Genomic DNA, 16,021 nt, shown 5'->3' on the forward strand with positions numbered 1-16,021 from the left:
GTTTGTTTACAAAGGGCCTACCGGGAAACGCGAAATCGAAACTCAGCTATCTGCCTCTTTATCGCTCGAATACGCAAGAGTGATAGAGAGGTTAGATAATCGACTCTCCCGTTTGCGATAGACCCTTACATTGTGGAAGTGGCGCCCCCTACGCAGAGTTTCGCGTAATACCCTATTGGATACTTTGTAATAGCTTCAAAATTTGTTTAATATATTTTTACAAGCAAACTTTGGAGGTTTTCCCGAGAGCTTAGAATTCTTAACTCAATAAAAATATTGTCCTATTAGTACATGACGTGACGCGCCTTAATTGTTAAGAGAATAAAAACGTGTTAAGGTAATTTTGACCACCTCGCCCGCTTAGCAACTTCTGCTGCTGACTGTACGAGTAATAAACTTACCAAATGCGTCTTGAGATGTGATTGGTGCGTGTATTTGGAAGCGAAGCTCTTGTGGCATATATGGCATGTGTATGGTCGCTGTCCGTTGTGCAAGTTCATATGCTCCATTAGTAGGGTTTTGGAACTGAAAAAAGCAATACCACAGAGTAAATAATAGTACTAAGTACAGAAGATTCACTCTTTAACAAAACGCGTCTATTACGACAGATGTGACCGCTAGGTGGCGCAAGCGCGAGCAGGCGTCCGTACTATGGCTAGACACCAAAATTGGTGTGGGCCGCATGTACTTGTAGGTACTTGTAGCGACGCGACGAAATCGCGGAGTGAGCCACGCCTGGCAATCGACGTCAAAGATATGTCTACGTTTTTCGCCTTATTACAAAGGAGAAAGGTGCAAAAGTGTAAATATATCTTTGACGTGAACTGTACGTACAGCTTACAGTATACAGCTTAGCTTAGCTAGCTTCCACCTGTCCAATTTCATTGTGTCTCACTCTCTCATTAAGCAAAATGTGAGACGCAATACACATTGGACTAAGAAATAAACTGTATAAATAAAATGTATTTACCTGTATTTCTTATGACAGATGTCGCATTCGTGGAATCTGCTTTTGTCTTGACTCGAACTTTCTTTCGCATGTTGAGCTGCAAAAATAGTTATTGTCACCACACCAGCTCGGAAAGGCTTACTTTGCACTTCAAAAACTGATAGCAAAGTTGCATTTTATTCACATGAGACAAAGTAATCAAATGCAAATTTTCAGTTGTTTTCCTATGTTTCCTAGTAGAATTTACTTTTAAATGATGATTTTGGATGATAAATATATAATAACATTCATTTGGATTTGATTTGGTTTGATTTTGTTTCATATTTTACATTTAATATTTGCTTCGGGTTGGTGTGGTGAAAAATTTTGTGTTTCACTCAGGAGCAAATTTTGTTTAACCCTCGTGCTTTGAAACCCTCGCAACGCTCAAGATTCCATTATTCGAACCACTCGCTACGCTCGTGGTTCAATTTTGGAATCTTTCGCTTGCTCGGGTATCAATATTAGCAAATCCAAAAACTATTGTTTTACAAGGGGGCAAAGTTGTTGTTTAACCGCTCGTGCATAATATTGATACCCGAGCAAGCGAAGGATTCCAAACCACGAGCGTAGCGAGTGGTTCAATAAATGGAATATTGAGCGTTGCGAGGGTTTCAAAGCACGAAGGTTAAACAAAATTTGCTCCCGAGTAAGACACAAAAATTTTCACCACACCAAAAAAAAAATGTATCGATGTAGAAATCGCCGCTCCCGGTACAGCGCCATCTAGCGTGATATTTGGTAAACATGTAGTGCTACTGACCGACGTGCGCGATGTAGTGGTCCCTCCGCCGCAGCACCTTGTCGCACGTGCGGCAGATGTAGACGCGCGCGTCGTGCTGCGTCCTCGTGTGTCGCATTATGAGTCCGCGTCGCCCGCGCAGCGACCGGTACAGCGCCATCTAGCGCGATATTTGGTAAACATGTAGTGCTACTAACCGACGTGCGCGATGTAGTGGTCCCTCCGCCGCAGCACCTTGTCGCACGTGCGGCAGATGTAGACGCGCGCGTCGTGCTGCGTCTTCGTGTGTCGCATTATGAAGTCCGCGTCGCCGGCGCAGCGACCGGTACGGGAACCTGCACAATGTCATAGAGAAATATAGTAAGACAAGAGTGCTCACTCCATACATGAGTTCAGACTATTAATTTCAGTGCCTACATCTAGCATCGAGTAGCGGAACTATCAGTCCTGCTACTTGACAATAGATGTAGCACCGACCGGAAAATCTTATCTCAACTGCATAAGACTTTCCGGTCGGCGCTACATCTATTGTCAAGTATCAGTACTGATAGTTCCGCTACTCGATGCTAGATGCTAATAGTCTTTTTAGTACTAAAACTGATGTATGGAGTGAGCACTCTATGTATTTTTTTCTCTATGGTGAGACAAAGACATATTAAATATATTAAAAACGGGTCACTCACGTATCACGGTCTTTATACGTGAGTGACCCGTTTTTAATATATTTAATGTTATTAAGGTTTCATTGCAGTAGTGCAAGCTGCAACAGCATACTCCGCCTAATTTCAACCCATAAGCTTTGTCATAATGTATTGTTTGCCCGCATTTTCGTTCGTCATAATTTATTTGGTTCAGAAACGCGTCACTTTTCAGGATTGCCGTAAAACAAACCTAACCGACGAAAATTCTGAAAAGTTAATGGTTTCAGTTTTATGAATAATGATAATATTTCAAACTATACATTATGACTTAAAACTTTATGTGAAACAAAGCGACCCCGTTCTCGAATATGCAAGAGTGATTGATAAAGAGATAACGAAATTTCGATTTTCTTGTTGCGCGGTAGATTGTGATAGATTGTGGTAGTGGCGCCCCCTACGCCGAGTTTCGCGTAATATGCCCTATTAATTAACAAATAATAATACAAAATGGACACAAACTAACCTTTAGCTTTACTCTTCTTACACAGCACACATCTAAAAACACCATCTTCTTTCACCACAATCTGCAAGTTTTAAAAATAATAAAGTTATCTTTCCCAAAAGATAGGTAGGATAGGTTCGTTAGGTCATAGAGAAAAAAATACATAGAGTGCTCACTCCATACATCAGTTTTAGTACCAAAAAGACTATTAGCATCTAGCATCGAGTAGCGGAACTATCAGTACTGCTCGCCACTCGCCACCGACCGGAAAGTCTTATGCTGTTGACATAAGACTTTCCGGTCGGTGCTACATCTATTGTCAAGTAGCAGTACTGATAGTTCCGCTACTCGATGCTAGATGTAGACACGGAAATTAATAGTCTGAACTGATGTATGGAGTGAGCACTCTATGTATTTTTTTCTCTATGGTTAGGTTGCTTGCGAACCGTTTAGAAATAAGAGCCCCGCTTCGCGGGGCTTCGTCGACTCAGGAACATTTTCACGTTTCACGATATGCTTAGGAATTTCACGATCTGGCTGATCTTACGATCGGCCGCCGACATATGTAATGTACAAAATAAATAATGTACAGAAATACATACATGATCAGTGAAATCCGTTTCCTCTTCCTTGGGTTTGCTCTGCACAGATTTTACGCGATACATCTCTCCCGACTGAACTTTTATGAATGCGCCACCTTTGAACAAAGTATGTTTTGAACAAATAAAATTGCTTAGAATAAATTTAAAAGTGGAAAAATTACTGTCTTGGGTGAGACTTGAACTCACGGCCTCTGGATCGATCTTATATTCTAAGCTTAATAGCATCGTTCGCAAACGTTTTTACTTATTAAAAATTAAAATAAAATAGATTGAAACACACGGTATTTTTGTATCGGTTATTGAACTGACTGAATTTTAATTTTAATATTTAATTTGACTCCACATGTACATAGTTATGTAAATATTTCTACGCCGATGCATGCCGGCAGAATATGCTGATCTAACACCTTTTACTAACCAACTTTGTATGTACCATATTCTTGGAAATAAAGTATTGAATTGAATTGAATTTACGCTCCATGGATAAACAGTAAACACTCTTAACAATTTCCATTTCGGGAGAAAACGTTTTCCACTAACTAAATCTTACCATATCACTAACAACTACGTTTTCCACTAACAACTATTGTGTTCTATAGTTTGTTAAGGTTTTGTGTAACCCGTGCGAAGCCGGGGCGTATCGCTAGTATAAATTATTTCGCTGTGGTTGTATGTATACCTTGCTCCCGAGCCGCAGCAATGATAGCATTCGCCGTTTCCTCATCCCCAGATACTTGAAGCTCTATCTGTGAATCTTCGTCATCTGCAAACAATAATTATTAATTAAATATGACACCGTAAAATTGTGAACCCGTTAGTTTATAATCTAACGTAGGTCTACCGTCTCTCTCTACCTACCTACGTAATCTCTCTACCGTCAGTTTATAATTTACCTATTATAAATTGACGAGTGTTTACAATTTTACGGTGACATATATACAGGGTGATTTCGGGGTCGTGGAGCAAGCAAAAAGCATTTATACCTATACATACATATCTAATACCTTTAAACGAGCAATTCTTGTTTATTTATTTATATATATATATTTCGGGGATCTCGGAAACGGCTCTAACGATTTCGATGAAATTTGGTATATAGGGGTTTTCGGGGGCGAAAAATCGATCTAGCTAGGTCTTATCTCTGGGAAAACGCGCATTTCCGAGTTATTATATGTCACCCAGATATTTATATACCTATATTGATTAAATTTACTTGAAATTTCTCAATTATTTTACACAAGATTTAGGGAGTTATAGGAGAGTGAAAAATAGTTATTTGTTTTACAAGGGGGCATAGTCGTTGTTTAACTCCTTGTGTTAATATTGATACAGGAGCAATCGAAAGATTCCAAAATTGAACCTCGAGCGTAGCGAGTGGTTCGAAAACTGGAATGTTAATAAGTAAGAGTAATTTCTAATGTCAAATTTCTATAAAAATATGACGCTTATAGCCGGTCAAACAAGTTTGTCAGTAGAAAAAGGCGCGAAATTCAAATTTTGTATGGGACGATAACACTACATTTTTTAAATTTGCCGTTCTTTTCTGTGGAAGTGGAAATTGCTTGACAGAGTATATAATGACACTCCCTCACTTTGTTCTGTTCAAGTCGGTGAAAAGTTGATTTGGACGGACTTTAAACGCTTGCTTAAATTAAAATTAACAAGTTTATGTCTGGAATCGAACCTTGACTGTCGGCTTGCGTGTCCGCGTCTTCACTGAGCAGCTCGAGCCCCGACTCGCCGTATACAAGCTTTTGCCCCGACACCACTCGGAATATGGAGTTCTCTTCGGACATCACTATTGTTTCTGTAACAAACATAATACAATACAAATACTCTTTATTGCACACCTCATTACAGAAAACAATACGGATAATACAGGAAGAAGAGGTTAAACAACAGGCGGTCTTATCGCTAAAAAGCGTTTAGGTAGCGGAAATTAATAAATTTATGTCATGTCAGTAGGTGTTTCATATTCAATATAAGAATTTTAGCACAGAAAAACACAATACAAAACAGTATAACACAAATAAAAATAAAATAAGATAAGATACATATACATACACAAATACATATATATATATATATATATATATATATATGTGTGTGTGTGTGTGTGTGTGTGTGTGTGTGTGTGTAAATATGCCAGCTATAGGGAAAAGGAAACAGGTAAAAGTATTACAAAACAACATCAAATTACATAACATCAAATTATTGACATTTTCCATCAAAGAAAATGCTTTGACAGCTAAAACAGATGGCGCTGCTTAGCGACCGTTTTGTGGTAACTATCATAGCTAGACAACCGCTAGGTACTGCGTAATCTATATCAGCTGAAGTACAACATCATGTATAAGATAAGATAAGATAAAAGATAAAAGATAGTTTATTCAAGTAGGCATAATTACAATGCGCTTATGAACGTCAAATAAAGCTAGGTAGACCGGCTCCAACCCTACACCTCTGCCCCGAGAAGATTTAAATCCCCCCTCAATTGGAGGAGGGTATCCCAATATGGGACCGGCAACAAACTCGGCGGGACACATCTTTTCAAAAATAATTACATCTTATAAACCAAACAAATAATTCGTATTTAAGTAATAAATAACTTAAAAGTACAGCCTAAGTAAGTAAGTAAGTATCGTCGCCTAGTACAGTCACCTTCAGATGTATCAAAGCGGACGAGGTGGTCAAAAATATCTAAACACGCGCTCTAACGCCTTGACAATAAAGGTCAGAGCAAACCGGCTGCGTGTGCGTAGTCACGCACATGTCACGCAAGTGGTGTGACGTCTCTCATAAGGAACTTTATATTACAACGCACACGTACACGTCTACGCACACGCACCCGGCGTGCACAGGCCTTAAAGGCGATATATTTGATAGTGACTCTACCTATAGTACAAATAATTTCAAGTTACGTAGTTCGATGTGTATAAGATTGTTCCCAAATATACAGTGCGATCCCTTACACACCCATTTACCCACATTACGTCTATCTCACTTACGTTCCTCGTCGTCTTCATCTTCCCTCTCGCTCAGTATCTCCAACTTCCCAACGATGTACTGGTCTGTACTCGCTTCGGTCTCATTTTCACCTCCGCTGTCTTGCAGTGATGATAGCAGGCTGACATCGAACATTATAGTACAGTGCGATCCCTTACACACCCATTTACCCACATTATGTCTATCTCACTTACGTTCCTCGTCGTCTCCATCTTCCCTCTCGCTCAGTATCTCCAGTTTCCCAACGATGTACTGGTCTGTACTCGATTCGGTCTCATTTTCACCTCCGCTGTCTTCCAGTGATGATAGCAGGCTAACATCGAACATTATAGTACAGTGCGATCCCTTACACACCCATTTACCCACATTATGTCTATCTCACTCACGTTCCTCGTCGTCTTCATCTTCCCTCTCGCTCAGTATCTCCAGTTTCCCAACGATGTACTGGTCTGTACTCGCTTCGGTCTTATTTTCACCTCCGCTGTCTTCCAGTGATGATAGCAGGCTAACATCGAACATTATAGTACAGTGCGATCCCTTACACACCCATTTACCCACATTATGTCTATCTCACTTACGTTCCTCGTCGTCTCCATCTTCCCTCTCGCTCAGTATCTCCAGTTTCCCAACGATGTACTGGTCTGTACTCGATTCGGTCTCATTTTCACCTCCGCTGTCTTCCAGTGATGATAGCAGGCTAACATCGAACATTATAGTACAGTGCGATCCCTTACACACCCATTTACCCACATTATGTCTATCTCACTCACGTTCCTCGTCGTCTTCATCTTCCCTCTCGCTCAGTATCTCCAGTTTCCCAACGATGTACTGGTCTGTACTCGCTTCGGTCTCATTTTCACCTCCGCTGTCTTGCAGTGATGATAGCAGGCTGACATCGAACATTATAGTACAGTGCGATCCCTTACACACCCATTTACCCACATTATGTCTATCTCACTTACGTTCCTCGTCGTCTTCATCTTCCCTCTCGCTCAGTATCTCCAACTTCCCAACGATGTACTGGTCTGTACTTGCTTCGGTCTCATTGTCACCTCCGCTGTCTTGTGATGATAGCAGGCTGACATCGAACATTATAGTACAGTGCGATCCCTTACACACCCACATTATGTCTATCTCACTTACGTTCCTCATCGTCTTCATCTTCCCTCTCGCTCAGTATCTCCAACTTCCCAACGATGTACTGGTCTGTACTCGCTTCGGCCTCATTTTCACCTCCGCTGTCTTCCAGCGATGATAGCAGGCTGACATCGAACATTATAGTACAGTGCGATCCCTTACACACCCATTTACCTACATTACGTCTATCTCACTTACGTTCCTCGTCGTTTTCATCTTCCCTCTCGCTCAGTATCTCCAGTTTCCCAACGATGTACTGGTCTGTACTCGCTTCGGTCTCATTTTCACCTCCGCTGTCTTGCAGCGATGATAGCAGGCTGACATCGAACATTATAGTACAGTGCGATCCCTTACACACCCATTTACCTACATTACGTCTATCTCACTTACGTTCCTCGTCGTTTTCATCTTCCCTCTCGCTCAGTATCTCCAGTTTCCCAACGATGTACTGGTCTGTACTTGCTTCGGTCTCATTTTCACCTCCGCTGTCTTGTGATGATAGCAGGCTGACATCGAACATTATAGTACAGTGCGATCCCTTACACACCCATTTACCCACATTATGTCTATCTCACTTACGTTCCTCGTCGTCTCCATCTTCCCTCTCGCTCAGTATCTCCAGTTTCCCAACGATGTACTGGTCTGTACTCGCTTCGGTCTCATTTTCACCTCCGCTGTCTTCAAGCGATGATAGCAGGCTGACATCGAACATGGATTGGTCGCCAGATTTCTGTAGCACGTATGACGACTGCTCGCCCGATTTCTGTACAATACAATACAAATACTCTTTATTGCACACCTCAATAAAACAATACAAAAGAAAATCAAAAATCGTCAGGTGAACAAGTCTGCCGTGGCTGAGCATTTACTGGAGTCAGGACCAAACCACTGGATTGAGCTGCATAACCCTAAAATCCTGTCCACGGATCGTCATTTCTACAGCAGGAAAGTACGGGAAGCCATTGAAATCAAAAAACATAGTAATTTCAATCGGGACGAGGGTTTCAAGATCTCATCCACATGGAATCCAGTCATTAGTAAATGTAAGCGTAAACGAATATCGACAGTCGATAAATCGAATATCGTTAGTGTTGTGTGTCGACAGAGTGACATCCCTAGTGCGCAAAACGTTCAAGCGGATAAACAAGACCAAGTGCGGGTAGTTCGAAAAACTCGCGCGGTTAGACGATGCTGATGTCAACTTAAGCCAGTCTTCTCCGAGACCACGGGGACAACGCCGTCCTCGAAACGTCGGAGGTAAATCTTAAAACTTAGATACGCGATTAAGTCCCGTTGTATAATTTAATAATACAAAAGAATACAGAAATACAAGCAGAGGTAAACAACAGGCGGTCTTAAAACCCGTGGCGTGGGCACTAGTTTTTACGAAAGCGACTGCCAGAGGGGAAAGTAGGCATTATCTGGATTAGTCCAGGGATGTTGATACATGTCTAAATTAATTATACAATTTTGTTAGATGGCAAACTAGCCCTTTGACTGCCAAAGACGTCGAATAACGTGCGCAGCTGCAGTCCAATATCAACCTTCGTGCATTGCGATAAGGTTCACGATAAAAATAAGACCTCGAAATTTTGAAATTCAGGAACACGGTAAAAGGAAACGAAATATATATTACGTACCTTTTCTGTTACATCGCTTGTGCCGTCTTCTTGAGTTACTATAGCGTATGAACAGTCTGAAAAAACGAATGTTTGTTATCACTGTAGACCCCGGATTCTTGTCGCGATCACGTGACAAAAGGGTGATTTGGGGAGTAAATGGAATGGTAGAACAAGATAATACTTAAATTATAAGATAACTATTATCATTGATAATAGTTAATTCTAATATATACACATATTATATATACCATTTCCTGAATGGAACTGTGGGACGAAATAATTGTATACCAAAAAAATATGACGTACTTTTTTATGTTATCTTATAATTTAAGTATTATCTTGTTCTACCATTCCATTTACTCCCCAAATCACCCTTTTGTCACGTGATCGCGACAAGAATCCGGGGTCTAGACTTATCAGCTTTCATTATTATACACTTGATTTTTCAATAAAAATATATTTATCTCAATTTGATTGCTTATCGTAGTCGAAACCAGGACATTTCATAGATGATTCGAATATTTTGTTAGAATAAAATCAATAAGGTTCTTTTTGGTAAGCAAAAAAGAGTTATAAATAAAAAAATAATTTAATAAAAATTAAAATAATTAATTTTTAAATAAATTAATTAATAAAATATTTCTTTTAATTCAAAGCAATATCTACATTGCATAAAATTTTAACTTTTAAAATAGTTACCTTTCAGGAAAGATTACGATTTTAGGTATAAAGAGACTCAAGTTTTATAAATAAAAGGGTAATTTTGTTCAGTCGGAGTATCGGAGCGACTAAGGCGCTCACAAATATCTGACGCGCCTCTATTGTCAGGGCGTTAGGGTGCGTGTTCAGATATTGTGAACACCTTGGCCGCTCCGATATACCTGATGGCGACTGTACCTTCATCAATTTCCATAGCCTGATCATTATTCCCATCATCTCCAATCCTCTGCAGCATCACAGACGATATGAAATCCTTCGGCAGACTGCTCTCTTCAAACACCAAATCTTCGCTGTCTTCAGCTTGGACACTCTCCGTTTTGTGTATGACAATGTTTTTGGCGAGCGCCGGAGTGGTCTTGATACTTTGGGTGAGGACCGATGAGCCTACGGTGACTTTGAGGCTTAGTTTTGATGGTATAGTAGTTACTGCCTGGAAATAAAACAGTTTGTCAATGTAGCATATCAAAACATGTTATTTAATTACTCAAACGGGTCTACCGCGATATAGTTTCATTGTTTTTACCAGGGATGTTGCGAATATCCGCATCCGCAAGCGCGGAACCTCCGCATTATTTTCAACATTCGCATCTGCATCCGCATCCGCATAAAATCGATGCGGAGTTTAATGCGGATGCGGATGTGGTACAGGTCGGTACAGGAACGTCTTAGCATCGGCGTAAGTGCTAGACTGCTAGGTAATTTAGTCATTAGCCAAAAAAACCTATTAGAAATGAGCAGTCAAGCGTGAATGGGACTTAATGTACGGAACCCTTGGAACGCGAGTCCGACTCGCACTTGGCCGGTTTCGCATCCGCGGATGTGAGCCTTTAAAAAAAAATCGGCATCCGTAACAACCCTGGTTTTTACCTTAAATTCCGACGTTTCAGAACACACAGACAATGAAACTACATATATCGATAGCCTGTATATGGTGGAAAGATTTGCTGGCTATGGATAAGCTCTTGGTGGCTCAGATGGCAGAGCGCTGCAATATCGATCCAGAGGCCGTGAGTTCAAGTCTCACCCGAGACAGTAATTTTTCCACTTTTAAATTTATTCTAAGCTTAATTACCATACTAATTTAATACAATATTATGGCGACCGTGAGTTGTCTTATCTTAAGTTTTGGTCCAAAATGACGGTTTAATGAGTATTGGGCAGATAAGTTAGCCGATGTAACCATCAGGGATGTTGCGGATGCAGATTTTTTGACATCCGCGGATGCGGATGCGGATGCGGATATTTAAAGGCTCACATCCGCGGATGCGGATGCGGATGCGGATATTTAAAGGCTCACATCCGCGGATGCGGATGCGGATGTCAAGATTAGGTACTTAGAAAATATCAAATATTACATTTTTAGTATAATTAAAAAAAAAACGAAACGTTTAGTATTTATTGAGCAAGAATATAGGTGCGTTATATTTTAATAAACGGTAACTTGGCCGACTTTTCTGGATCTGGACGATTTCGTTATAGGTAATGACGAAATTACCTAGCACTTACGCCGCCGCTAAGACGTTCCTGTACCGATTTGTTTGACATCCGCATCCGCATAAGCTCCGCATCGATTTTATGCGGATGCGGATGCAGATGCGGATGTTGAAAATAATGCGGAAGTTCCGCGGTTGCGGATGCGGATGCGGATGTTCGCAACATCCCTGGTAACCATCATCATATTGAGACATACGTACCTATACGTATTTTATTTCTTTCCTGTTTCATCTTCCTCGCGTTGTCCCGGCATTTTGCCACGGCTCATGGGAGCCTGGGGTCCGCTTGGCAACTAATCCCAGTAATTGGCGTGGGCACTAGTTTTTACGAAACCGACTGCCATCTGACCTTCCAAACCCAGAGGGTAAACTAGGCCCGTATTGAGATTAGTCCGGTTTCCTCACGATGTTTTCCTTCACCGAAAAGCGACTGGTAAATATCAAATGATATTTCGTACATAAGTTCCGAAAAACTCATTGGTACGAGCCGGGGTTCGAACCCGCGACCTCCGGATTGCAAGTCGCACGCTCTTACCGCTAGGCCACCAGCGCTTTATTTCTTTCCTGTTTAAAATACCTTTTGTGTGTATAATATTTAAAACCTTCGCGTTTTGAACACATATTAACTCACATTTATAGACGGGTCTAACGCGAAATTTATTCAATTACCTTTATATACCGACGTTTCGACACAGGTTTCACTGGTCATGGTCGCGGCCAACTAAAGTCTCAGCAAAATGTCAAAACAGAGATTTGTGCAACTACCCGACGAAAAGTGTATGAAAAAGTTTGCGGTAGACATCACATTTTCAAACCACCCACTACACATAATGTTAATAGGCTACATGACTAATTTTTTTTTATGGTATCAATCGATCGGGTTTGTTTTTAGGATCAAATGTCTATATGGGACCCATTGCATTAAAGTAACACAAAAGTCAGAAATTGTAGTCAAAGTCCGACAGTCGCACTTCACTCGCGAAACGCCCTATACAAAACGGCCAGAGGCCGTGACGTCATCGCCCACGTTGTAGTATGGACAAAACAAGAAAATTGCGTTTTTGTCGGTGAAATATTGCGTTTATGTATATAGTTGCTATACAATATTTTTATTGGTGAAATGTAAGGAATCGAATGGTACCCTTACTTTTATCGTTTTTGGAAGTTAAAAAAAAAACTTAAATTTTGAAACTTTCAGGTCCTGTATTTTTGTAATTTTTCAATATTTCATTTTAATATCCACATTATTGTGATAAATTGCTCGTTTGCTATCTATTTTACTAGATTTTGTTATAAAATTCAACATGTGTCAACATCCCTATTATTGTCAATAGTCCGACACGCAACACTCACAATACCTTTTGTGTGACCGCAGGTAGTCGACCGACATTGAGCACGAAGTCCGGCGGTAGCGGATACAGCTTCGATGCCGGTAGGACCACTTTCTTCACATCCGGCTTGGTGGGACTCTCGCTGCTCTTGTTTATCTGTCCGTGGAGCTCCGACTTTATTGTTTTTAGTCTAAAAAAAACAGAAACACCCTTTTTTTGTCTAATTTAAAAACCTGAGGCACTAAGTGGCACTAGAAGATAAATCCTATCAAAGTCAAGAGAGAGTATTTAATGGAATACCTCTCAAAACCCTAAAACCGGCCAAGTGCGAGTCGGACTCGCGCACGGAGGGTTCCGCACCATCAACAAAAAATAGAGCAAAACAAGCAAAAAAACGGTCACCCATCCAAGTACTGACCCCGCCCGACGTTGCTTAACTTTGGTCAAAAATCACGTTTGTTGTATGGGAGCCCCACTTAAATCTTTATTTTATTCTGTTTTTAGTATTTGTTGTTATAGCGGCAACAGAAATACATCATCTGTGAAAATTTCAACTGTCCAGCTATCACGGTTCGTGAGATACAGCCTGGTGACAGACGGACGGACGGACGGACGGACGGACGGACGGACAGCGGAGTCTTAGTAATAGGGTCCCGTTTTTACCCTTTGGGTACGGAACCCTAAAAACCAGAGGCACTAAGTGGCACTAGAAGATAAATTCTATCAAAGTCAAGAGAGAGTATTTAATGGAATACCTCTCAAAACCCTAAAAAAGACATAACATCTGATTATGGCTAAAACAGCCGATTGCAGATAAAAAGAGAAAAAAAAATAAAAAAATAAATTTAAAGTTTTTTTCCGCGGACTGTACCTACTTTTCTCTCAACAGTCGTATAGACTACGTTAACTTTTCACCACCTTAGCAGTGTACAATGCATGAAAATCTGATAAGAGCGTCATACGAGGCTATACATGACCATAGAGAAAAAAATACATAGATTGCTCACTCCATACATCAGTTTTAGTAGTTTTAGTACCAAAAAGACTTAGCATCTAGCATCGAGTAGCGGAACTATCAGTACTGCTACATCTATTGCCAAGTAGCAGTACTGATAGTTCCGCTACTCGATGCTAGATGTAGACACTGAAATTAATAGTTTAACTGATATATGGAGTGAGCACTCTTGTCTTACTATATTTCTCTATGACACGACGTAGCACTTTGACTCTAAGTACGGATAGGTACGGCAAGTTTAATTGGAATTGCATACTTGCATAGCCTAGGATAGAGATAGGCAACTTACAATAACATACATACATGGTTAGTTAAACAAGTTTGTAAAAAGCGACGTTCCTTACCGCACTTGCAGGTCGTCATATTCCTTGCACGTCTGACTGCATTTCTTGCATATTACTGTAGAATGTATGTCCTCTTCGGTTAACGGCTTTTCCGCTATCTCACTCACAATGTCCAACAATTTCTTGCCGGATTGTAGATTACTCTGGTAAAAATAAATTACAATTTTAGTTGCAATCTAGTCGCTGATACAAAGAAATAGAGCCATCCATTATCTATGGTGGGATCTCGTAAAGTTTGTTTTACCCCTTCGGGGTCATCCATTAATTACATCACACGTTTAGGGGGAGGAAGGGGGTCAAGAAAATGTGACATATTGTGACCCCTTCTCTATCTCCTTAATTTTTTTTTTAAGATTCCGGAAAACGGAAAAATATGAGTGAAATGTGGCTTGTGAGCCAAAAGCACCCACATAATTGAATTCTATACCATACCACTGATGTAGTGAATTATTACATACTTCAGGCGGTACAAGGATCCATGGCCAGACCATATCCTCTAGCCGCCCAGAGACCTATAAAAAGGGCTCCTGTTCCATTCTAATCTGAACTTTGTGTTGACAAAATAAAATTTCATTTTGCTTGGCAAGGTTTGACGTATGGGGCGGCTAGAGGTTATGCTTATTTACCACTATTAAGGCAAAAAATATTTGTATAGTTACCGTATCTTGAATGAGGCTGATGGTGTTCCTGGCACCAGTGCTGGTGCTGCATATGAAGCAGCTCGCCACCCGGGACACACTCATCCTGAAAAATAAGTTTTTGTAAAATACAACCTTAGGGCTCATTTAGACGGCGCGCGAATTCGTATACGATTTTAGTCACACTGCGCACCAATGAGGTGACATCAATTCAGCCAACCAATCAAATGACGCAATGTAATGAAACTCGCATGCGAGTTCTCGCACCGTCTAAATGAGACCTTAGGTTGGGTACAGCCAGCAGCAGAAGTTGCTGCCGGGCGAGGTTTTCAAAATGATCTTGACGCGACTTTATTGTTAAGAGAATAAGAGCGTGTCAAGGTAATTTTAAACACCTCGCCCGCTTAGCAACTTCTGCTGCTGACTGTACAAGCCCTTATTGGCGATTGTATGTATTTCAACAGTCTTCTGCACTTGTTGACGATTCTAGCAAACCTTTCTAAAAAGGTTGCATTGTTTTAGCAATGATTAATTAAAACCTGTGTTTTTTTTTACCCAGATACCTACTAATATTAAGTTTTTGATCAATTTACCATCCAACAATTCTGTTTTAGTTTTTAAGTATTCCATCTGTCCAATGTGTATTGTGTCTCACATTTTGCTTAAAGAGATAGTGAGGCGCAATGCCATTAGACAACGAAATTGGACTTGGGTGGAACCACCCTTAAGGCCCGTCTCCATATTGCGCGGCAAACTATCGAACATTGGCTCGCGAGGCAGCCGCGCGCAATCGATACGGGTTGGCTCGCGAACCAACGCGATCTGATCGTGTTGGCTCGCGAGCCAACCCGGTATCCATTGTGCGCGGCTGCCTCGCGAGCCAATGTTCGATAGTTTGCCGCGCAATATGGAGACGGGCCTTTAGGTTGTTAAGAGATCTGACTTTTGTCAAGGGGGAGACTCTCCCAGTGGCATGTACTAGCAATTTGGCACTTTCAGATAATTTTAGCACCCTTGCCTGCCTATTCACATTAGCTCAAGAGTATGTAGTAACTTAAAGCCATTACATTGACACAGTACATATTTTAATTTTATTTATCAGTCACACCTTAGCAACTTTCATTTGCTACCCAGATAAGAGCTATACTTAGTCTTGACTGAGTTAAGACATAAACAAATCCTGAATGATGTCATTCTACATACTCGCTTTGAACAGAATAGCGTTCAAACTGCACTTTTC

General features: G+C 40.8%; 1 protein-coding gene across 1 annotated transcript in view; it reads right to left on the reverse strand.

The window, feature by feature from the left end:
• The window catches only part of LOC134658629 (zinc finger protein 585A-like), a 50,539-nt gene that overhangs the window by 33,940 nt on the left and 578 nt on the right, over nucleotides 1-16,021 (reverse strand). The window contains exons 2-17 of the mRNA XM_063514282.1: nucleotides 14,803-14,887; nucleotides 14,144-14,286; nucleotides 12,812-12,974; nucleotides 10,138-10,390; nucleotides 9,259-9,314; nucleotides 8,194-8,381; nucleotides 8,009-8,124; nucleotides 7,625-7,792; nucleotides 5,160-5,282; nucleotides 4,155-4,238; nucleotides 3,476-3,570; nucleotides 2,895-2,955; nucleotides 1,932-2,065; nucleotides 1,752-1,890; nucleotides 971-1,046; nucleotides 402-525 (exon numbers count right to left, since the gene is read on the reverse strand). Of these exons, the coding sequence (XP_063370352.1) occupies nucleotides 402-525; nucleotides 971-1,046; nucleotides 1,752-1,890; nucleotides 1,932-2,065; nucleotides 2,895-2,955; nucleotides 3,476-3,570; nucleotides 4,155-4,238; nucleotides 5,160-5,282; nucleotides 7,625-7,792; nucleotides 8,009-8,124; nucleotides 8,194-8,381; nucleotides 9,259-9,314; nucleotides 10,138-10,390; nucleotides 12,812-12,974; nucleotides 14,144-14,286; nucleotides 14,803-14,886 (2,007 nt within the window). The 5' untranslated portion in view covers nucleotide 14,887. The remainder of the gene's footprint in view (nucleotides 1-401; nucleotides 526-970; nucleotides 1,047-1,751; nucleotides 1,891-1,931; nucleotides 2,066-2,894; nucleotides 2,956-3,475; nucleotides 3,571-4,154; nucleotides 4,239-5,159; nucleotides 5,283-7,624; nucleotides 7,793-8,008; nucleotides 8,125-8,193; nucleotides 8,382-9,258; nucleotides 9,315-10,137; nucleotides 10,391-12,811; nucleotides 12,975-14,143; nucleotides 14,287-14,802; nucleotides 14,888-16,021) is intronic.

This window comes from Cydia amplana, chromosome 23, assembly GCF_948474715.1.
Source record: "Cydia amplana chromosome 23, ilCydAmpl1.1, whole genome shotgun sequence".
NCBI lineage: Eukaryota > Metazoa > Arthropoda > Insecta > Lepidoptera > Tortricidae > Cydia > Cydia amplana.